The sequence below is a fragment of the Oculina patagonica genome, chromosome 5 (genome assembly GCF_052425735.1).
Source record: "Oculina patagonica isolate OP01 chromosome 5, crgOcupat, whole genome shotgun sequence".
In the NCBI taxonomy this organism is placed as follows: domain Eukaryota; kingdom Metazoa; phylum Cnidaria; class Anthozoa; order Scleractinia; family Oculinidae; genus Oculina; species Oculina patagonica.
The window spans coordinates 23,132,485-23,151,693 of NC_135762.1; the positions used below are offsets into that span (position 1 = coordinate 23,132,485).

Genomic DNA, 19,209 nt, shown 5'->3' on the forward strand with positions numbered 1-19,209 from the left:
CATAACTAAAGGAACTGCTAATGTGAGGTCATGATGAACTGGAACAAGGTACATCATATGAAATTCACGTGTAAAATATCATAAACATCCGTGATATCAAATTAAGAACAAGGAAAACTTGGACAGCCTTCAGATGGTATAAAAACGATACGACTTGGTGGGAAAAGACATACACTCTTTGCCACAAGAAGAAGAAGAACGAAAAGAAAGAAGCACAAAGAGCTGATTCTTATCTCTGTCAAAAAGAAAGATGGTAAGTTTTGTTTGCAAATATTTTATCGTTGGTACCGCGAAGGGTAATTTTTAGCCGTATTTTATAGTGCATACACCTGATGTGCAATCTTATCAATGTGCAAACAAGAACAAGGTTTTCTATGCAGCTAGGGTTGCTGTCGGTTTATTCTAAAACAGAGTGATAAATTTCCAACCATATATTTTGTTTTTTCTGTCACCAGGAGTTCAAGGTGTTCCTTCTGTGTTTTGCCGTCCTTGTTGTTGCCACATCTGCAGCGAAAGTTTGTAAATGTGAAGACAAAAAGGTAAAATGTCGTTATCTGATTTAAGTAAACCCATGGAATTCAGGCCACAGTAGACAAAACATTTTTGCCAGTAATCCTTTACAGACATAAGCCAATCCGTCCGTTAAAGAGCTGATTTTAACCACTTTAATAGCCAAAAAGAAAAATAAATATGGCAGCATCTTTTGTAGAATTTCTCAGTTTATTGTTAAACAATTTGAGAAAAAGGAATGGTCACGCAGATTGCTAAAATAATTCCAGGCCACAGAGCGCTGTAGTTAAATTTACGATTTAATTTCTCGTTCCCTGTTAATTGCAACGAATAATTTGCTTTGTTGGTGTAATCAAAAGGTTCCAAAAAACAAAACTTTGCAGCACGAACAATTATCTTATTTTCCTTTATGCTTAAGGGTGATATGATGTTAGTTTAGTGTAAAATGACCTGGCTATACTGAAATCATGGTAAAATATTGAATTCTCTCTTTTATTTCGCAGGAAACTGTGTCCAAGTACAATGTGAAAGTTAAGGATGGAGATAAAGAGGTCGATGAAGAAATTGAAGTCGACACTGAGAAACAAACAGAGAAATTTCATATCCCAAAGACAGATTCCTCGAACGCAGGAGAAGTCGATGTTGTTTACGACTTCAAAAAGGTGAATACTTGCTTGCTTCTAATATTGCCTTTTTTTCTACTTTTGCACTTTTGTCTCCTTTTCTCCCATATCAAAGTCATTAATCTTCATTTACGTCGTTAAATACTACAGTTGTACTCTCTATGCACTACGCTGTTTCTCTGATTTCCTTAACTCTAAAATTCTTACCTGTGATTATAATTCATGATTAAAGGAATTTTTCAATGTTGTAGAACTTGGCCATGCACCGACTTTCTGCCAGCAAAGCCTGCTTTCTGAGTGACTCCACTGAAAATCTGCCAAAGCCTGATGACCTCGTCAAGATACTTAACAAGGTAGGACAAGTGTTAAATAAACTGTTCTTAGTCGTTGCACATCCCCATAGCAGTCATCTGAATAGTTTTTGAATTTTAAGTGTCAAATTGAAAGTCTTTGAACTCTCGAGTGATCCAAGAGCTTCGCATTCTTAAAAAGAATTAGAAAATGAAGAGAGTGAAGGCGCAGGCATTTTGCCAAGTTAAACGAGCAGAAGTAACATGATTTACATTTGTTTCATTCTTAGGAGATCACCGACGGCTCGTCACAAGCAAAGCAAGCGACTGACTATGAGTATGAAGTTGTTGGCACTGTCAATGATCGCTCGGATTTAAATGATGAGATGGCTGCCCTGTGTGCCAAGCTGCCTATTTATCGCATTAAGGAAAGAAAGCTCCTTACAATTGTTGAAAAGGACAAAGCCCAACGTAAGTAATACCACAGTTAGCTTAACCTGTAGTAATATAGAAGGTCTGACCCGATTTCGACGTTGCCATCTTGTATCGTTCCAATGCGCGAAAAAAATGCAGAACATCAGTTTTCAGCTGTTGTCTTGTCCTTTAAAGGGACTGTGTCGCGGCTGAGTTAAGTTTTTTTATTACGTTTTGCCAAGTACTCGATATGAAACTTAACGTTTGCAAAAAAAATTACTTCTATGGATCTTAAAGACAAAACCATAGCTTTATTGTAACCGAATGAGTCTCGCGGGCGAAAATTAACTTTGAGAACTGTTCACCCCAACAAAATTTCAAAAACCCATATCGCAATCTTCCTCGCTTTTTAGACTGTTCACAGCCCTCTATTTTTTCGTATTTTTTCGATCGAATGAGCGCGAGGAAAGAACGGCGAAAGAACTGGACGCGAGCGCAAAATTCTCTCGCTTTTTTTGCGTTGAAAAATAGAGAGGCTGTGGACAGTCTATCGCTTTTGGCCTTCCGTTACTTCTTTTGTATTTAATGTGTTATTTAAATGTTCCTTCACTGTTTTAAGAGGTTATTTATTATATTTCAACGAATTTGATGGTCATTTCCCATGCGTAAATTTAGCTAAAATCCGTGACATAGTCCCTTTAAGGCGAAAAACGAGCAGAAAAACGCCTTGAAAATAATCATAGCTCGCCGGTCACGCAGGCTGCTCACCACGTCGGTGGTATATTAATAGACGACTTGCATTCTGCAAAACAGTGGCTGATAACCGTTCAGTCCAAAGCGAGGAAAACTAATTCCCCATAATCTCAAGGGCTAGAAATTTGGGGGTATGTCAAAACAATATTTCTTACTTATAGTTCAGTGATTGTCTTTGTCTGACTGCCACGTAGGGTTGACGTCAGCATGCCTATAACATAGAGGATTGCGTGACTCACTGAACTATTTAAGTTTCAATGAACGACGCAACGGGAAGAACACACTGAAAGCGAAATATTTGTGTTGTTTTACGAATTAACCCAGCTTTAATCGCAAGAATTCCTCCTTACTATTTAACATACATGCATATGTCCTTTAAAAGCTTAAGCTGTGAAAATTTGATAGAACATCAGACAGTGTTCCCCAGGTTGAATTTATTAATAACGAGAAGTGAGATATTGATTACACTTCATTGTTCTGTGTCTTGTTGCAGGTGTAAAGCGGGGTTGCTGGTACCGCTGCTACACAAAATGTGCGGGATGGGTCTGCGGACGAGTGTGTGTGCGAGTGTGTATTTGATTTATAAGAAACTTTACCAAACGTTTAGTGCATCTTAGATCAAAATCTCAGTTAAATTTTAAAGCTTCAGACATAGCAATGATGATGATTTTGATGATAATGATTAATGATTTAAAGATAAGTTAAGGCATGACTGTTGTTACACAAATAAAACTATGGTAAACTAATAAACAGTGCAAAAATATACGCAACAATAAAAAGATGAGAAAAATAAAGTTACTTGTATGAGCTAATATGTGTCCACTTTTTGATTTTGTTAAAAAAAACTCCAAATGTAATGAAGTTATTAATAGTCCAAACAAAATTTCGACCATAGTCCCAAGGCAATTAACACTTGTCACACTTAATTGCCAAATATCCTATTTGTGTTTAAAAAGAAAATATCTGTTCAAAATTCAACCCAAATCTTAAAAGGAACGCTGTCACAGGGTCTCTACAAGGCAACTGCAGGAATAAACTTAAATCATTTCCATCTTAGCCATCGTTAGACATTCTCCTCCCAAAATACGTTCTTGATATGTGTCAGATAAAGATCTACGATAAAGATCTACCAAAGTAAACCATTATTTTTTGGTTATCTGTGATTTACTTTATATATCGATCTTGTAGCTTCTTTAAGTTTCCAAGGTTGAAGTCTCCAAGGTATCCTCGCTTTTAACTTGATATAATGGATGTATGTGATATTTTGCAACGAAATTTTGGACTGATATTCGTGTCTCGGCTCTACGTCTGTAACATTGTGACCTCACATTAGCAGTTCCTTTAGTTATGTTACTACTGCGCATGGCACAGCAACTATTAATCCAGTTCCTGGACTCACCCCACCCCACCGTACATAGGTTTTGCGCCCAGCAGCAGATACAGTAACCGAATTCTCAATTCTGCTGTCTGCTTCAAATCCCTGTGTGGGAGACGTGGGTTTTGTTTAGGACAGTTTAAATTAGGTAACAACAGTTTAACATTAAAGTCGCTCTAAGGTAGGGAAATTAAGTGGGCGACGTGGGTTTTGTTTAGGACAGTTAAATCAGGTAACAACAGTAACCGAATTCTCAATTCTGCTGTCTGCTTTAAATCCCTGAGTGGGCGACGTTGGTTTTTGTTTAGGACAGTTTTAATTAGGTAACAACAGTTAAAAATTAAAAGTCGCTCTAAGGTAGGGAAATTAAGCTCGCCTTAATAAAACATATTACAAATAACTGATTCTAAACGTTTCAGCTTTGTCACTGAAAACATATTCGTAATGCTATAGATTGATAAACTTGAGAGCCCCTACCAGGGAGGGGGTAATGCATTTTCCCTTGTTCCCAAAGAAATTTTCCATGTGTTCCCTTGTTCCCTAAAAGTATTTTGTCGATTTTTGTGATCTTTGTTCCCAGCTTTTGTTCCCATGTTCCCAGCTTCATTTTGCTTTTGTTCCCAAGTTTTGAATTATTTTATGACCATGTTCCCTTGTTTCCTGAAACCCCTGGGAGGGGTCTACATGAGCTCTTACCAGCACTTCCTTCAGCGACCGCACTACTGCGCATGACATCAACAGAATGGACTTATGGTGACAGGCACAGAAAAAAAAAAGTGTTAAAAATTTATCACTCTGGTGTAGAGTAAACCAACAGCACCAGTCCGGCGTTTTTCATTTCTCTTTTTCCCAGCTGAGTTCTGCTCGTCCATTTTCTTCAGAATGACAGATCCCCGAGTAGGGAGGCGACGCTCCAAAATTTGTTTCTTTTAGTATATCAGCATAATTAACCACAACAAAGTATGGGTCAAGAGGGAACCAAATTTCATATATTTAATTTTCGTGTTTTTCTTTTCTTTTTAACTTCACCTTTCCGCACACAAAATAATCCTAAAAGTGTTTCAAAATAGAATTTTTTAGACGAGGATTTATTTAATGAAGGCATTGGAAGCCAATTGCAAAACAGAAGGAAAGATATTGGTAGAATCAACTTTTTTTTGTTGTTTATTTCGAATGAATTTGTGTTTCTGACAAGTTTGGACAGTATGAAATGTTTCACGGGTTTTAGCCAAATTTAGACATAAAAAAGGCCACTAAATTGAGTAAAAACTATAAAAATAACCGCTTAAAACAGTAATGGAACATTTCCCGAGAATAACACAGCAAATACAAAAGAAGGTATGATAGGCCAGAAATTAAGAAGCCGGATAAAACGATTTGCGGTATGCCCAGGGTTTTTGAAAAATTGGCTGAAAAGTTTTCAAAGTTATCTCGTTTGTTTGTAACTTTTAATTATAACGTCCGAAAACAAACTTCTTTTTAATAAAACATTCAGATGCATAGAAGTAATTTCTTTGTTAACAGTATAAATTGGATGGATTCCATCTCCAAGTATTGCTCCGATCTTGACTTGACCTAGTAGGCTACAATAAAGACTTCCTCTTCAGCGACTGCAGCACTGCGCATACACCGCAACTATTTTTTACGATATGTTGTGTAATTAGCCGTAATAATAGCCCTATTAAAATCAGATAGTGAATGTTGTGTATCAGTGCAGATGTCTCAATATGTTTCCTTGATGTTTCAACAAGTCAGCAATAAGCTCGTTTTGTACCGTTTAAAAGAGGTTATTTCCGTAACTTGTAACATGTCACGCAACATTGATATAACTAAACATAAGCACTTTTTTGGAAAAGATTCTTCTTCTTTCTCTTTTCGTTGGTGATTTGGCTCACTCCCTGAAAGACTATTTTTACACTGATCTAAAAGTTTAGAACCCGAGGGTACGCTACAGTTATACTGACACTCCAGCCGGGAATGTGGCTTTTTAGCTGTTTAAAAGTCGAGGAAGAAATGACACGTCACTACATTTAATAAAATGCGTCAACGACGAATGCTTTGATGTTGTAATTATATAATTTAGGTTACAGAGTGTAAAATATCACAACTAAAACAGGGTAAAGATATTAGAAATGTCTCTCTAAAAATACCTTACGAAATGAAAAAAAATCCTTTTTGATTCATATTTCAATTATATAGTTAATTGTGTTGTTTCAGAATCTAGTTGGATCATCTTCATTTTTCCGGCTTTGTTTCACGAATTCACTAAAGTCACTAAAGTAAATTTCCTCGCCACTCTTTTGCCGGCATTGTTTGAGGTTTATCAGCTTAGTTTGTTTGTATACGATAATTAAATAAGGGTTAAATTAAAAAGCAAAACTATTCTTCTTCAGGTGAAAACAAAACCCCATGCCAGTTTAAACCATTTCTTTATTTTTAACGAAACAAAGTGGTACAAATGATATACTCATGGCGCAAAATGTTGTGGGGGAGGGCTGGGGGTTACACGGTCCCTCCCGACACCACACCCGTGCAGCCTTCTTCTTCCTTGTTTAAAATCAGACTTCTATTTAGAGAGCGCTGAAGGAACAAGTGACAATAATGTTGTGAATGTGGGATTTTTATCCCTATTTTTATGAGGGATAAATTAAAGAATTTGATAAAAAGGTAACAAAATGAAAGGCACACTTGTCGTATAACGCTCGCCCGAGTTTTCCGCGAGCGTTTTCGCTTTCAGCAGAACGATATTCTAAAAAAAATCGGAAAGAGACGTTTTTATAAGCACCAACATAATTGTTGATGAACATATAAAGAAAATACTGATTTGTGCTGATATTTCCACTATGGAATAAATTTTCGCGGAAAATGTTTTCCAGTATTTTCCTTTTTGAAAGCTTTTTTGTAGATCATAAAAACAATCACAAAATTTAGATCACGTACAAATTAACTGCCACATGGTACATGCAGAACCTCTGTAGGGTGGGGTGGGTAGCCTTAATTGAGGAACTGGACTTTACAGTTGCTGTGCCATGCGCAGTGATACCATAACTAAAGGAACTGCTAATGTGAGGTCATGATGAACTGGAACAAGGTACATCATATAAAATTCACGTGTAAAATATCATAAACATCCGTGATATCAAATTAAGAACAAGGAAAACTTGGACAGCCTTCAGATGGTATAAAAACGATACGACTTGGTGGGAAAAGACATAAAACTCTTTGCCACAAGAAGAAGAAGAACGAAAAGAAAGAAGCACAAAGAGCTGATTCTTATCTCGGTCAAAAAGAAAGATGGTAAGTTTTGTTTGCAAATATTTTATCGTTGGTACCGCGTAGGGTAATTTATAGCCGTATTTTATAGTGCATACAGCTGATGTGCAATCTTATCAATGTGCAAACAAGAACAAGATTTTCTATGCAGCTAGGGTTGCTGTCGGTTTATTCTAAAACAGAGTGATAAATTTCTAACCATATATTTTGTTTTTTCTGTCACCAGGAGTTCAAGGTGTTCCTTCTGTGTTTTGCCGTCCTTGTTGTTGCCACATCTACAGCGAAAGTTTGTAAATGTGAAGACAAAAAGGTAAAATGTCGTTATCTGATTTAAGTAAACCCATGGAATTCAGGCCACAGTAGACTAAACATTTTTTCCAGTAATCTTTTACAGACATAAGCTAATCCGTCCGTTAAAGAGCTGATTTTAACCACTTTAATAGCCAAAAAGAAAAATAAATATGGCAGCATCTTTTGTAGAATTTCTCAGTTAATTGTTAAACAATTAGAGAAAAAGGAACTTGAGTTTGAATCATTAAGGAATGGTCACGCAGATTGCTAAAATAATTCCCAGGCCACAGAGCGCTGTAGTCTAATTTACGATGTAATTTCTCGTTCCCTGTTAATTCCAACGAATAATTTGCTTTGTTGGTGTAATCAAAAGGTTCCAAAAAACAAAACTTTGCAGCACGAACAATTATCTTATTTTCCTTTATGCTTAAGGGTGATATGATGTTAGTTTAGTGTAAAATGACCTGGCTATACTGAAATCATGGTAAAATATTGAATTCTCTCTTTTATTTCGCAGGAAACTGTGTCCAAGTACAATGTGAAAGTAAAGGATGGAGATAAAGAGGTCGATGAAGAAATTGAAGTCGACACTGAGAAACAAACAGAGAAATTTCATATCCCAAAGACAGATTCCTCGAACGCAGGAGAAGTCGATGTTGTTTACGACTTCAAAAAGGTAAATACCTGCTTGCTTCTTTTTTTTTTTCTACTTTTGCACTTTTTCCCCTCTGGCCCCTTATCAAAGTCATTAATCTTCATTTACGTCGTTAAATACTACAGTTGTACTCTCTATGCACTACGCTGTTTCTCTGTTTTCTTTAACTCTAAGATTCTTACCTGTGATTATAATTCATGATTAAAGCGTTGCCCATTTTTCAATGTTGTAGAACTTGGCCATGCACCGACTTTCTGCCAGCAAAGCCTGCTTTCTGAGTGACTCCACTGAAAATCTGCCAAAGCCTGATGACCTCGTCAAAATACTTAACAAGGTAGGACAAGTGTTAAATAAACTGTTCTTAGTCGTTGCACATCCCCATAGCAGTCATCTGAATAGTTTTTAAATTTTAAGTGTCAAATTGAAAGTCTTTGAACTGGGCTCTCGAATATGATCCAAGAGCTTCGCATTCTTAAAAAGAATTAGAAAATGAAGAGAGTGAAGGTGCAGGCATTTTGCCAAGCTTAACGAGCAGAAATAACATGATTTACATTTGTTTCATTCTTAGGAGATCACCGACGGCTCGTCACAAGCAAAGAAAACGACTGACTATGAGTATGAAGTTGTTGGCACTGTCAATGATCGCTCGGATCTAAATGATGAAATGGCTGCCCTGTGTGCCAAGCTGCCTATTTATCGCATTAAGGAAAGAAAGCTTCTTACAATTGTTGAAAAGGACAAAGCCCAACGTAAGTAATACCACAGTTAGCTTAACCTGTAGTAATATAGAAGGTCTGACCCGATTTCGACGTTGCCATCTTGTATCGTTCCAATGCGCGAAAAAAATGCAGAACATCAGTTTTCAGCTGTTGTCTTGTCCTTTAAAGGAACTGTGTCGCGGCTGAGTTAAGTTTATTTTATTACGTTTTGCCAAGTACTCGATATGAAACTTAATGTTTGCAAAAAAAATTTACTTCTATGGATCTTAAAGACAAAACCATAGCTTTATTGTAACCGAATGAGTCTCCCGGGCGAAATAATTTAAAGTTACAAGCAAACAAGATTCACTTTGAGAACTGTTCAGCCCAACAGTATTTCAAAAACCCATATCGCAATCTTCCTCGCTTTTGGCCTTCCGTTACTTCTTTTGTATTTGATGTGTTATTTAAATGTTCCTTCGCTGTTTTAAGAGGTTATTTATTATATTTCAACGAATTTGATGGTCATTTCCCATGCGTAAATTTAGCTAAAATCCGTGACATAGTCCCTTTAAAGCGAAAAACGAGCAGAAAAACGTTTTGAAAACAATCATAGCTCGCCGGCCACGCAGACTACTCACCCCGTCGGTGGTATGGACGACTTGCATTCTGCAAAACAGTGGCTGATAAACGTTCAGTCCCAAGCGGGGAAAACTAATTCCCCATAATCTCAAGGGCTAGAAATTTGGGGGTATGTCAAAACAATATTTCTTACTTATAGTTCAGTGAATTGTCTTTGTCTGACTGCCACGTAGGGTTGACGTCAGCATGCCTATAACATAGAGGATTGCGTGACTCACGGAACTATTTTAGTTTCAATAAACGACGCAACGGAAAGAACACACTGAAAGTGAAATATTTGTATTGTTTTACGAATTAACCCAGCTTTAATCGCAAGAATCCCTCCTTACTATTTAACATACATGCATATGTCCTTTAAAAGCTTAAGCTGTGAAAATTTGATAGAACATCAGACAGTGTTCCCCAGGTTGAATTTTTTAATAACGAGAAGTGAGATATTGATTACACTTCATTGTTCTGTGTCTTGTTGCAGGTGTAAAGCGGGGTTGCTGGTACCGCTGCTACACAAAATGTGCGGGATGGGTCTGCGGACGAGTGTGTGTGCGAGTGTGTATTTGATTTATAAGAAACTTTACCAAACGTTTAGTGCATCTTAGATTGAAATCTTAGTTAAATTTTGAAGCTTCAGACATAGCAATGATGATGATTTTGATGATGATTAATGATTTAAAGATAAGTTAAGGCATGAATGTTGTTACGCAATTAAAACTATGGTTAACTAATAAACAGTGCAAATCAGTAAGCAACAATAGAAAGATGAAGCAAATAAATTCACTTGTAAGCTAATATGTGTCCACTTTTTGATTTTGTTAAAAAAAACTCCAAATGTGATGAAGTTATTAATAGTCCAAACAAAATTTCGACCATAGTCCCAAGGCAATTAACACTTGTCACACTTAATTGCCAAATATCCTATTTGTGTTTAAAAAGAAAATATCTGTTCAAAATTCAACCCAAATCTTAAAAGAAACGCTGTCACAGGGTCTCTACAAGTCAACTGCAGGAATAAACTTAAATCATTTCCATCTTAGCCATCGTTAGACATTCTCCTCCCAAAATACGTTCTTAATATATGTCAGATAAAGATCTACGATAAAGATCTACCAAAGTAAACCATTATTTTTTGGTTATCTGTGATTTACTTTATATATCTTGTAGCTTTTTTAAGTTTCCAAGGTTTAAGTCTCCAAGGTTTCCTCGTTCTTAACTTGATATCATGGATGTATGTGATATTTTGCAACGAAATGTTGGACTGATATTCGTGTTTCAGCTCTACGTCTGTAACATTGTGACCCCACATTAGCAGTTCCTTTAGTTATGTTACTACTGCGCATGGCGCGGCAACTGTTAATCCAGTTCCTGGACTCACCCCACCCCACCGTACATAGGTTTTGCACCCAGCAGCAGATACAGTAACCGAATTCTCAATTCTGCTGTCTGCTTCAAATCCCTGTGTGGGAGACGTGGGTTTTGTTTAGGACAGTTTAAATTAGGTAACAACAGTTTAACATTAAAGTCGCTCTAAGGTAGGGAAATTAAGTGGGCGACGTGGGTTTTGTTTAGGACAGTTAAATCAGGTAACAACAGTAACCGAATTCTCAATTCTGCTGTCTGCTTTAAATCCCTGAGTGGGCGACGTTGGTTTTTGTTTAGGACAGTTTTAATTAGGTAACAACAGTTAAAAATTAAAAGTCGCTCTAAGGTAGGGAAATTAAGCTCGCCTTAATAAAACATATTACAAATAACTGATTCTAAACGTTTCAGCTTTGTCACTGAAAACATATTCGTAATGCTATAGATTGATAAACTTGAGAGCCCCTACCAGGGAGGGGGTAATGCATTTTCCCTTGCTCCCAAAGAAATTTTCCATGTGTTCCCTTGTTCCCTAAAAGTATTTTGTCGATTTTTGTGATCTTTGTTCCCAGCTTTTGTTCCCATGTTCCCAGCTTCATTTTGGTTTTGTTCCCAAGTTTTGAATTATTTTATGACCATGTTCCCTTGTTTCCTGAAACCCCTGGGAGAGGTCTACATGAGCTCTTACCAGCACTTCCTTCAGCGACCGCACTACTGCGCATGACATCAACAGAAGGGACTTATGGTGACAGGCACAGAAAAAAAAGTGTTAAAAATTTATCACTCTGGTGTAGAGTAAACCAACAGCACCAGTCCGACGTTTTTCATTTCTCTTTTTCCCAGCTGAGTTCTGCTCGTCCATTTTCTTCAGAATGACAGATCCCCGAGTAGGGAGGCGACGCTCCAAAATTTGTTTCTTTTAGTATATCAGCATAATTAACCACAACAAAGTATGGGTCAAGAGGGAACCAAATTTCATATATTTAATTTTCGTGTTTTTCTTTTCTTTTTAACTTCACCTTTCCGCACACAAAATAATCCTAAAAGTGTTTCAAAATAGAATTTTTTAGACGAGGATTCATTTAATGAAGGCATTGGAAGCCAATTGCAAAACAGAAGGAAAGATATTGGTAGAATCAACTTTTTTTTGTTGTTTATTTCGAATGAATTTGTGTTTCTGACAAGTTTGGACAGTATGAAATGTTTCACGGGTTTTAGCCAAATTTAGACATAAAAAAGGCCACTAAATTGAGTAAAAACTATAAAAATAACCGCTTAAAACAGTAATGGAACATTTCCCGAGAATAACGCAGCAAATACAAAAGAAGGTATGATAGGCCAGAAATTAAGAAGCCGGATAAAACGATTTGCGGTATGCCCAGGGTTTTTGAAAAATTGGCTGAAAAGTTTTCAAAGTTATCTCGTTTGTTTGTAACTTTTAATTATAACGTCCGAAAACAAACTTCTTTTTAATAAAACATTCAGATGCATAGAAGTAATTTCTTTGTTAACAGTATAAATTGGATGGATTCCATCTCCAAGTATTGCTCCGATCTTGACTTGACCTAGTAGGCTACAATAAAGACTTCCTCTTCAGCGACTGCAGCACTGCGCATACACCGCAACTATTTTTTACGATATGTTGTGTAATTAGCCGTAATAATAGCCCTATTAAAATCAGATAGTGAATGTTGTGTATCAGTGCAGATGTCTCAATATGTTTCCTTGATGTTTCGACAAGTCAGCAATAAGCTCGTTTTGTACCGTTTAAAAGAGGTTATTTCCGTAACTTGTAACATGTCACGCAACATTGATATAACTAAACATAAGCATTTTTTTGGAAAAGATTCTTCTTCTTTCTCTTTTCGTTGGTGATTTGGCTCACTCCCTGAAAGACTATTTTTACACTGATCTAAAAGTTTAGAACCCGAGGGTACGCTACAGTTATACTGACACTCCAGCCGGGAATGTGGCTTTTTAGCTGTTTAAAAGTCGAGGAAGAAATGACACGTCACTACATTTAATAAAATGCGTCAACGACGAATGCTTTGATGTTGTGATTTAGGTTACAGAGTGTAAAATATCACAACTAAAACAGGGTTAAGATATTAGAAATGTCTCTCTAAAAATACCTTACGAAATGAAAAAAAATCCTTTTTAATTAATTTTTATATATAGTTAATTGTGTTGTTTCAGAATCTAGATGGATCATCTTCATTTTTCCGGCTTTGTTTCACGAATTCACTAAAGTCACTAAAGTAAATTTCCTCGCCACTCTTTTGCCGGCATTGTTTGAGGTTTATCAGCTTAGTTTGTTTGTATACGATAATTAAATAAGGGTTAAATTAAAAAGCAAAACTATTCTTCTTCAGGTGAAAACAAAACCCCATGCCAGTTTAAACCATTTCTTTATTTTTAACGAAACAAAGTGGTACAAATGATATACTCATGGCGCAAAATGTTGTGGGGGAGGGCTGGGGGTTACACGGTCCCTCCCGACACCACACCCGTGCAGCCTTCTTCTTCCTTGTTTAAAATCAGACTTCTATTTAGAGAGCGCTGAAGGAACAAGTGACAATAATGTTGTGAATGTGGGATTTTTATCCCTATTTTTATGAGGGATAAATTAAAGAATTTGATAAAAAGGTAACAAAATGAAAGGCACACTTTGCCGTTTGTCGTATAACGCTCGCCCGAGTTTTCCGCGAGCGTTTCCGCTTTCAGCAGAACGATATTCTAAAAAAAATCGGAAAGAGACGTTTTTATAAGCACCAACATAATTGTTGATGAACATATAAAGAAAATACTGATTTGTGCTGATATTTCCACTATGGAATAAATTTTCGCGGAAAATGTTTTCCAGTATTTTCCTTTTTGGAAGCTTTTTTGTAGATCATAAAAACAATCACAAAATTTAGATCACGTACAAATTAACTGCCACATGGTAGAACATGCAGAACCTCTGTAGGGTGGGGTGGGTAGCCTTAATTGAGGAACTGGACTTTACAGTTGCTGTGCCATGCGCAGTGATACCATAACTAAAGGAACTGCTAATGTGAGGTCATGATGAACTGGAACAAGGTACATCATATAAAATTCACGTGTAAAATATCATAAACATCCGTGATATCAAATTAAGAACAAGGAAAACTTGGACAGCCTTCAGATGGTATAAAAACGATACGACTTGGTGGGAAAAGACATAAAACTCTTTGCCACAAGAAGAAGAAGAACGAAAAGAAAGAAGCACAAAGAGCTGATTCTTATCTCTGTCAAAAAGAAAGATGGTAAGTTTTGTTTGCAAATATTTTATCGTTGGTACCGCGAAGGGTAATTTTTAGCCGTATTTTATAGTGCATACACCTGATGTGCAATCTTATCAATGTGCAAACAAGAACAAGGTTTTCTATGCAGCTAGGGTTGCTGTCGGTTTATTCTAAAACAGAGTGATAAATTTTCAACCATATATTTTGTTTTTTCTGTCACCAGGAGTTCAAGGTGTTCCTTCTGTGTTTTGCCGTCCTTGTTGTTGCCACATCTGCAGCGAAAGTTTGTAAATGTGAAGACAAAAAGGTAAAATGTCGTTATCTGATTTAAGTAAACCCATGGAATTCAGGCCACAGTAGACAAAACATTTTTGCCAGTAATCCTTTACAGACATAAGCCAATCCGTCCAATAAAGAGCTGATTTTAACCACTTTAATAGCCAAAAAGAAAAATTAATATGGCAGCATCTTTTGTAGAATTTTTCAGTTAATTGTTAAACAATTCGAGAAAAAGGAACTTGAGTTTGAATCATTAAGGAATGGTCACGCAGATTGCTAAAATAATTCCCAGGCCACAGAGCGCTGTAGTTAATTTACGATGTAATTTCTCGTTCTGTTAATTCCAACGAACAATTTGCTTTGTTAGTGTAATCAAAAGGTTCCAAGAAACAAACTTTGCAGCACGAACAATCATCTTACTTTTCTTTACGCTTACGGGTGATATGATGTTACTTTAGTGTAAAATGACCTGGCTATACTGAAATCATGGTAAAATATCGAAGTCTCTCTTTCATTTCGCAGGAAACTGTGTCCAAGTACAATGTGAAAGTTAAGGATGGAGATAAAGAGGTCGATGAAGAAATTGAAGTCGACACTGAGAAACAAACAGAGAAATTTCATATCTCAAAGACAGATTCCTCGAACGCAGGAGAAGTCGATGTTGTTTACGACTTCAAAAAGGTAAATACCTGCTTGCTTCTTTTTTTTCTACTTTTGCACTTTTTCCCCTCTGGCCCCTTATCAAAGTCATTAATCTTCATTTACGTCGTTAAATACTACAGTTGTACTCTCTATGCACTACGCTGTTTCTCTGTTTTCCTTAACTCTAAGATTCTTACCTGTGATTATAATTCATGATTAAAGCGTTAACTATTTTTCAATGTTGTAGAACTTGGCCATGCACCGACTTTCTGCCAGCAAAGCCTGCTTTCTGAGTGACTCCACTGAAAATCTGCCAAAGCCTGATGACCTCGTCAAGATACTTAACAAGGTAGGACAAGTGTTAAATAAACTGTCTTAGTCGTTGCACATCCCCATAGCAGTCATCTGAATAGTTTTTAAATTTTAAGTGTCAAATTGAAAGTCTTTGAACGGGCTCTCGAATGATCCAAGAGCTTCGCATTCTTAAAAAGAATTAGAAAATGAAGAGAGTGAAGGTGCAGGCATTTTGCCAAGCTTAACGAGCAGAAGTAACATGATTTACATTTGTTTCATTCTTAGGAGATCACCGACGGCTCGTCACAAGCAAAGAAAACGACTGACTATGAATATGAAGTTGTTGGCACTGTCAATGATCGCTCGGATCTAAATGATGAAATGGCTGCCCTGTGTGCCAAGCTGCCTATTTATCGCATTAAGGAAAGAAAGCTCCTTACAATTGTTGAAAAGGACAAGGCACAACGTAAGTAATACCACAGTTAGCTTAACCTGTAGTAATATAGAAGGTCTGACCCGATTTCGACGTTGCCATCTTGTATCGTTCCAATGCGCGAAAAAAATGCAGAACATCAGTTTTCAGCTGTTGTTGTGTCCTTTAATAAAGGGACTGTGTCGCGGCTGAGTTAAGTTTATTACGTTTTGCCAAGTACTCGATATGAAACTTAACGTTTGCAAAAAAAATTTACTTCTATGGATCTTAAAAACAAAACCATAGCTTAATTGTAACCGAATGAGTCTCCCGGGCGAAATAATTTAAAGTTACAAGCAAACAAGATTAACTTTGAGAACTGTTCAGCCCAACAATATATTTCAAAAACCCATATCGCAATCTTCCTCGCTTTTGGCCTTCCGTTACTTCTTTTGTATTTGATGTGTAATTTAAATGTTCCTTCGATGTTTTAAGAGGTTATTTTTTTATATTTCAACGAATTTGATGGTCATTTACCATGCGTAAATTTAGCTAAAATCCGTGACATAGTCCCTTTAAAGCGAAAAACGAGCAGAAAAACGTTGGTATAGACGACTTGCATTCTAAACGTTCGAGATAAACGTTCAGTCCCAAGCGAGGAAAACTAATTCCCCATAATCTCAAGGGCTAGAAATTTGGGGGTATGTCAAAACAATATTTCTTACTTATAGTTCAGTGATTGTCTTTGTCTGACTGCCACGTAGGGTTGACGTCAGCATGCCTATAACATAGAGGATTGCGTGACTCACTGAACTATTTAAGTTTCAATGAACGACGCAACGGGAAGAACACACTGAAAGTGAAATATTTGTGTTGTTTTACGAATTAACCCAGCTTTAATCGCAAGAATCCCTCCTTACTAATCAACACACATGCATATGTCCTTTAAAAGCTTAAGCTGTGAAAATTTGATAGAACATCAGACAGTGTTCCCCAGGTTGAATTTATTAATAACGAGAAGTGAGATATTGATTACTCTTCATTGTTCTGTGTCTTGTTGCAGGTGTAAAGCGGGGTTGCTGGTACCGCTGCTACACAAAATGTGCGGGATGGGTCTGCGGACGAGTGTGTGTGCGAGTGTGTATTTGATTTATAAGAAACTTTACCAAACGTTTAGTGCATCTTAGATTGAAATCTCAGTTAAATTTTGAAGCTTCAGACATAGCAATGATGATGATTTTGATGATAATGATTAATGATTTAAAGATAAGTTAAGGCATGACTGTTGTTACACAAATAAAACTATGGTAAACTAATAAACAGTGCAAAAATATACGCAACAATAAAAAGATGAGAAAAATAAAGTTACTTGTATGAGCTAATATGTGTCCACTTTTTGATTTTGTTAAAAAAAACTCCAAATGTAATGAAGTTATTAATAGTCCAAACAAAATTTCGACCATAGTCCCAAGGCAATTAACACTTGTCACACTTAATTGCCAAATATCCTATTTGTGTTTAAAAAGAAAATATCTGTTCAAAATTCAACCCAAATCTTAAAAGGAACGCTGTCACAGGGTCTCTACAAGGCAACTGCAGGAATAAACTTAAATCATTTCCATCTTAGCCATCGTTAGACATTCTCCTCCCAAAATACGTTCTTGATATGTGTCAGATAAAGATCTACGATAAAGATCTACCAAAGTAAACCATTATTTTTTGGTTATCTGTGATTTACTTTATATATCGATCTTGTAGCTTCTTTAAGTTTCCAAGGTTGAAGTCTCCAAGGTATCCTCGCTTTTAACTTGATATCATGGATGTATGTGATATTTTGCAACGAGATTTTGGACTGATATTCGTGTCTCAGCTCTACGTCTGTAACATTGTGACCTCACATTAGCAGTTCCTTTAGTTATGTTACTACTGCGCATGGCACAGCAACTATTAATCCAGTTCCTGGACTCACCCCACCCCACCGTACATAGGTTTTGCACCCAGCAGCAGATACAGTAACCGAATTCTCAATTCTGCTGTCTGCTTCAAATCCCTGTGTGGGAGACGTGGGTTTTGTTTAGGACAGTTTAAATTAGGTAACAACAGTTTAACATTAAAGTCGCTCTAAGGTAGGGAAATTAAGTGGGCGACGTGGGTTTTGTTTAGGACAGTTAAATCAGGTAACAACAGTAACCGAATTCTCAATTCTGCTGTCTGCTTTAAATCCCTGAGTGGGCGACGTTGGTTTTTGTTTAGGACAGTTTTAATTAGGTAACAACAGTTAAAAATTAAAAGTCGCTCTAAGGTAGGGAAATTAAGCTCGCCTTAATAAAACATATTACAAATAACTGATTCTAAACGTTTCAGCTTTGTCACTGAAAACATATTCGTAATGCTATAGATTGATAAACTTGAGAGCCCCTACCAGGGAGGGGGTAATGCATTTTCCCTTGTTCCCAAAGAAATTTTCCATGTGTTCCCTTGTTCCCTAAAAGTATTTTGTCGATTTTTGTGATCTTTGTTCCCAGTTTTTGTTCCCATGTTCCCAGCTTCATTTTGCTTTTGTTCCCAAGTTTTGAATTATTTTATGACCATGTTCCCTTGTTTCCTGAAACCCCTGGGAGGGGTCTACATGAGCTCTTACCAGCACTTCCTTCAGCGACCGCACTACTGCGCATGACATCAACAGAAGGGACTTATGGTGACAGGCACAGAAAAAAAAAAGTGTTAAAAATTTATCACTCTGGTGTAGAGTAAACCAACAGCACCAGTCCGACGTTTTTCATTTCTCTTTTTCCCAGCTGAGTTCTGCTCGTCCATTTTCTTCAGAATGACAGATCCCCGAGTAGGGAGGCGACGCTCCAAAATTTGTTTCTTTTAGTATATCAGCATAATTAACCACAACAAAGTATGGGTCAAGAGGGAACCAAATTTCATATATTTAATTTTCGTGTTTTTCTTTTCTTTTTAACTTCACCTTTCCGCACACAAAATAATCCTAAAAGTGTTTCAAAATAGAATTTTTTAGACGAGGATTCATTTAATGAAGGCATTGGAAGCCAATTGCAAAACAGAAGGAAAGATATTGGTAGAATCAACTTTTTTTGTTGTTTATTTCGAATGAATTTGTGTTTCTGACAAGTTTGGACAGTATGAAATGTTTCACGGGTTTTAGCCAAATTTAGACATAAAAAAGGCCACTAAATTGAGTAAAAACTATAAAAATAACCGCTTAAAACAGTAATGGAACATTTCCCGAGAATAACGCAGCAAATACAAAAGAAGGTATGATAGGCCAGAAATTAAGAAGCCGGATAAAACGATTTGCGGTATGCCCAGGGTTTTTGAAAAATTGGCTGAAAAGTTTTCAAAGTTATCTCGTTTGTTTGTAACTTTTAATTATAACGTCCGAAAACAAACTTCTTTTTAATAAAACATTCAG

At 36.6% G+C, this 19,209-nt stretch overlaps 3 protein-coding genes across 6 annotated transcripts; all 3 read left to right on the plus strand.

Annotated features, from left to right (window-relative positions):
* Positions 1-173: 173 nt before the first annotated feature.
* Positions 174-3,402, plus strand: LOC144653349 (uncharacterized). 2 transcript variants are annotated; one of them, XM_078513324.1, is made up of 6 exons: positions 174-253; positions 456-539; positions 1,014-1,172; positions 1,385-1,486; positions 1,714-1,894; positions 3,084-3,402. In XM_078513324.1, the coding sequence occupies exons 1-6, from the start codon at positions 251-253 to the stop codon at positions 3,167-3,169; spliced, it is 615 nt and encodes a 204-aa protein (XP_078369450.1). In that variant the 5' UTR covers positions 174-250; the 3' UTR covers positions 3,170-3,402. The 2 variants fall into 2 exon arrangements, with proteins under 2 accessions (XP_078369450.1, XP_078369451.1); XM_078513325.1 differs by lacking the exon at positions 456-539 and having other exon boundaries at positions 175-262.
* Positions 3,403-7,244: 3,842 nt separating this feature from the next.
* LOC144654670 (uncharacterized) lies at positions 7,245-10,310 on the plus strand. 3 transcript variants are annotated; one of them, XM_078514867.1, is made up of 6 exons: positions 7,245-7,262; positions 7,465-7,548; positions 8,047-8,205; positions 8,417-8,518; positions 8,753-8,933; positions 9,997-10,310. In XM_078514867.1, exons 1-6 carry the CDS (start codon positions 7,260-7,262, stop codon positions 10,080-10,082), a joined length of 615 nt encoding a protein of 204 aa, XP_078370993.1. In that variant the 5' UTR covers positions 7,245-7,259; the 3' UTR covers positions 10,083-10,310. The 3 variants fall into 3 exon arrangements, with proteins under 3 accessions (XP_078370993.1, XP_078370994.1, XP_078370995.1); XM_078514868.1 differs by lacking the exon at positions 7,465-7,548 and having other exon boundaries at positions 7,245-7,271; XM_078514869.1 differs by lacking the exon at positions 7,465-7,548.
* A 3,705-nt stretch (positions 10,311-14,015) lies between these two features.
* Positions 14,016-17,152, plus strand: LOC144653350 (uncharacterized). The gene is made up of 6 exons (XM_078513327.1): positions 14,016-14,164; positions 14,367-14,450; positions 14,945-15,103; positions 15,312-15,413; positions 15,644-15,824; positions 16,834-17,152. Exons 1-6 carry the CDS (start codon positions 14,162-14,164, stop codon positions 16,917-16,919), a joined length of 615 nt encoding a protein of 204 aa, XP_078369453.1. The 5' UTR covers positions 14,016-14,161; the 3' UTR covers positions 16,920-17,152.
* Positions 17,153-19,209: the final 2,057 nt, after the last annotated feature.

What these genes read in the sequence shown, in the direction of transcription:
- LOC144653350 (XM_078513327.1), top strand. An exon ending in GTAAATGTGAAGACAAAAAG is followed by an intron (nt 14,451 to 14,944) that starts GTAAAATGTCGT and finishes TTCATTTCGCAG; the next exon opens with GAAACTGTGTCCAAGTACAA. An exon ending in TCGTCAAGATACTTAACAAG is followed by an intron (nt 15,414 to 15,643) that starts GTAGGACAAGTG and finishes TTTCATTCTTAG; the next exon opens with GAGATCACCGACGGCTCGTC.
- LOC144653349 (XM_078513324.1), top strand. An exon ending in GTAAATGTGAAGACAAAAAG is followed by an intron (nt 540 to 1,013) that starts GTAAAATGTCGT and finishes TTTATTTCGCAG; the next exon opens with GAAACTGTGTCCAAGTACAA. An exon ending in TTGTTTACGACTTCAAAAAG is followed by an intron (nt 1,173 to 1,384) that starts GTGAATACTTGC and finishes TCAATGTTGTAG; the next exon opens with AACTTGGCCATGCACCGACT.
- LOC144654670 (XM_078514867.1), top strand. An exon ending in GTAAATGTGAAGACAAAAAG is followed by an intron (nt 7,549 to 8,046) that starts GTAAAATGTCGT and finishes TTTATTTCGCAG; the next exon opens with GAAACTGTGTCCAAGTACAA. An exon ending in TCGTCAAAATACTTAACAAG is followed by an intron (nt 8,519 to 8,752) that starts GTAGGACAAGTG and finishes TTTCATTCTTAG; the next exon opens with GAGATCACCGACGGCTCGTC.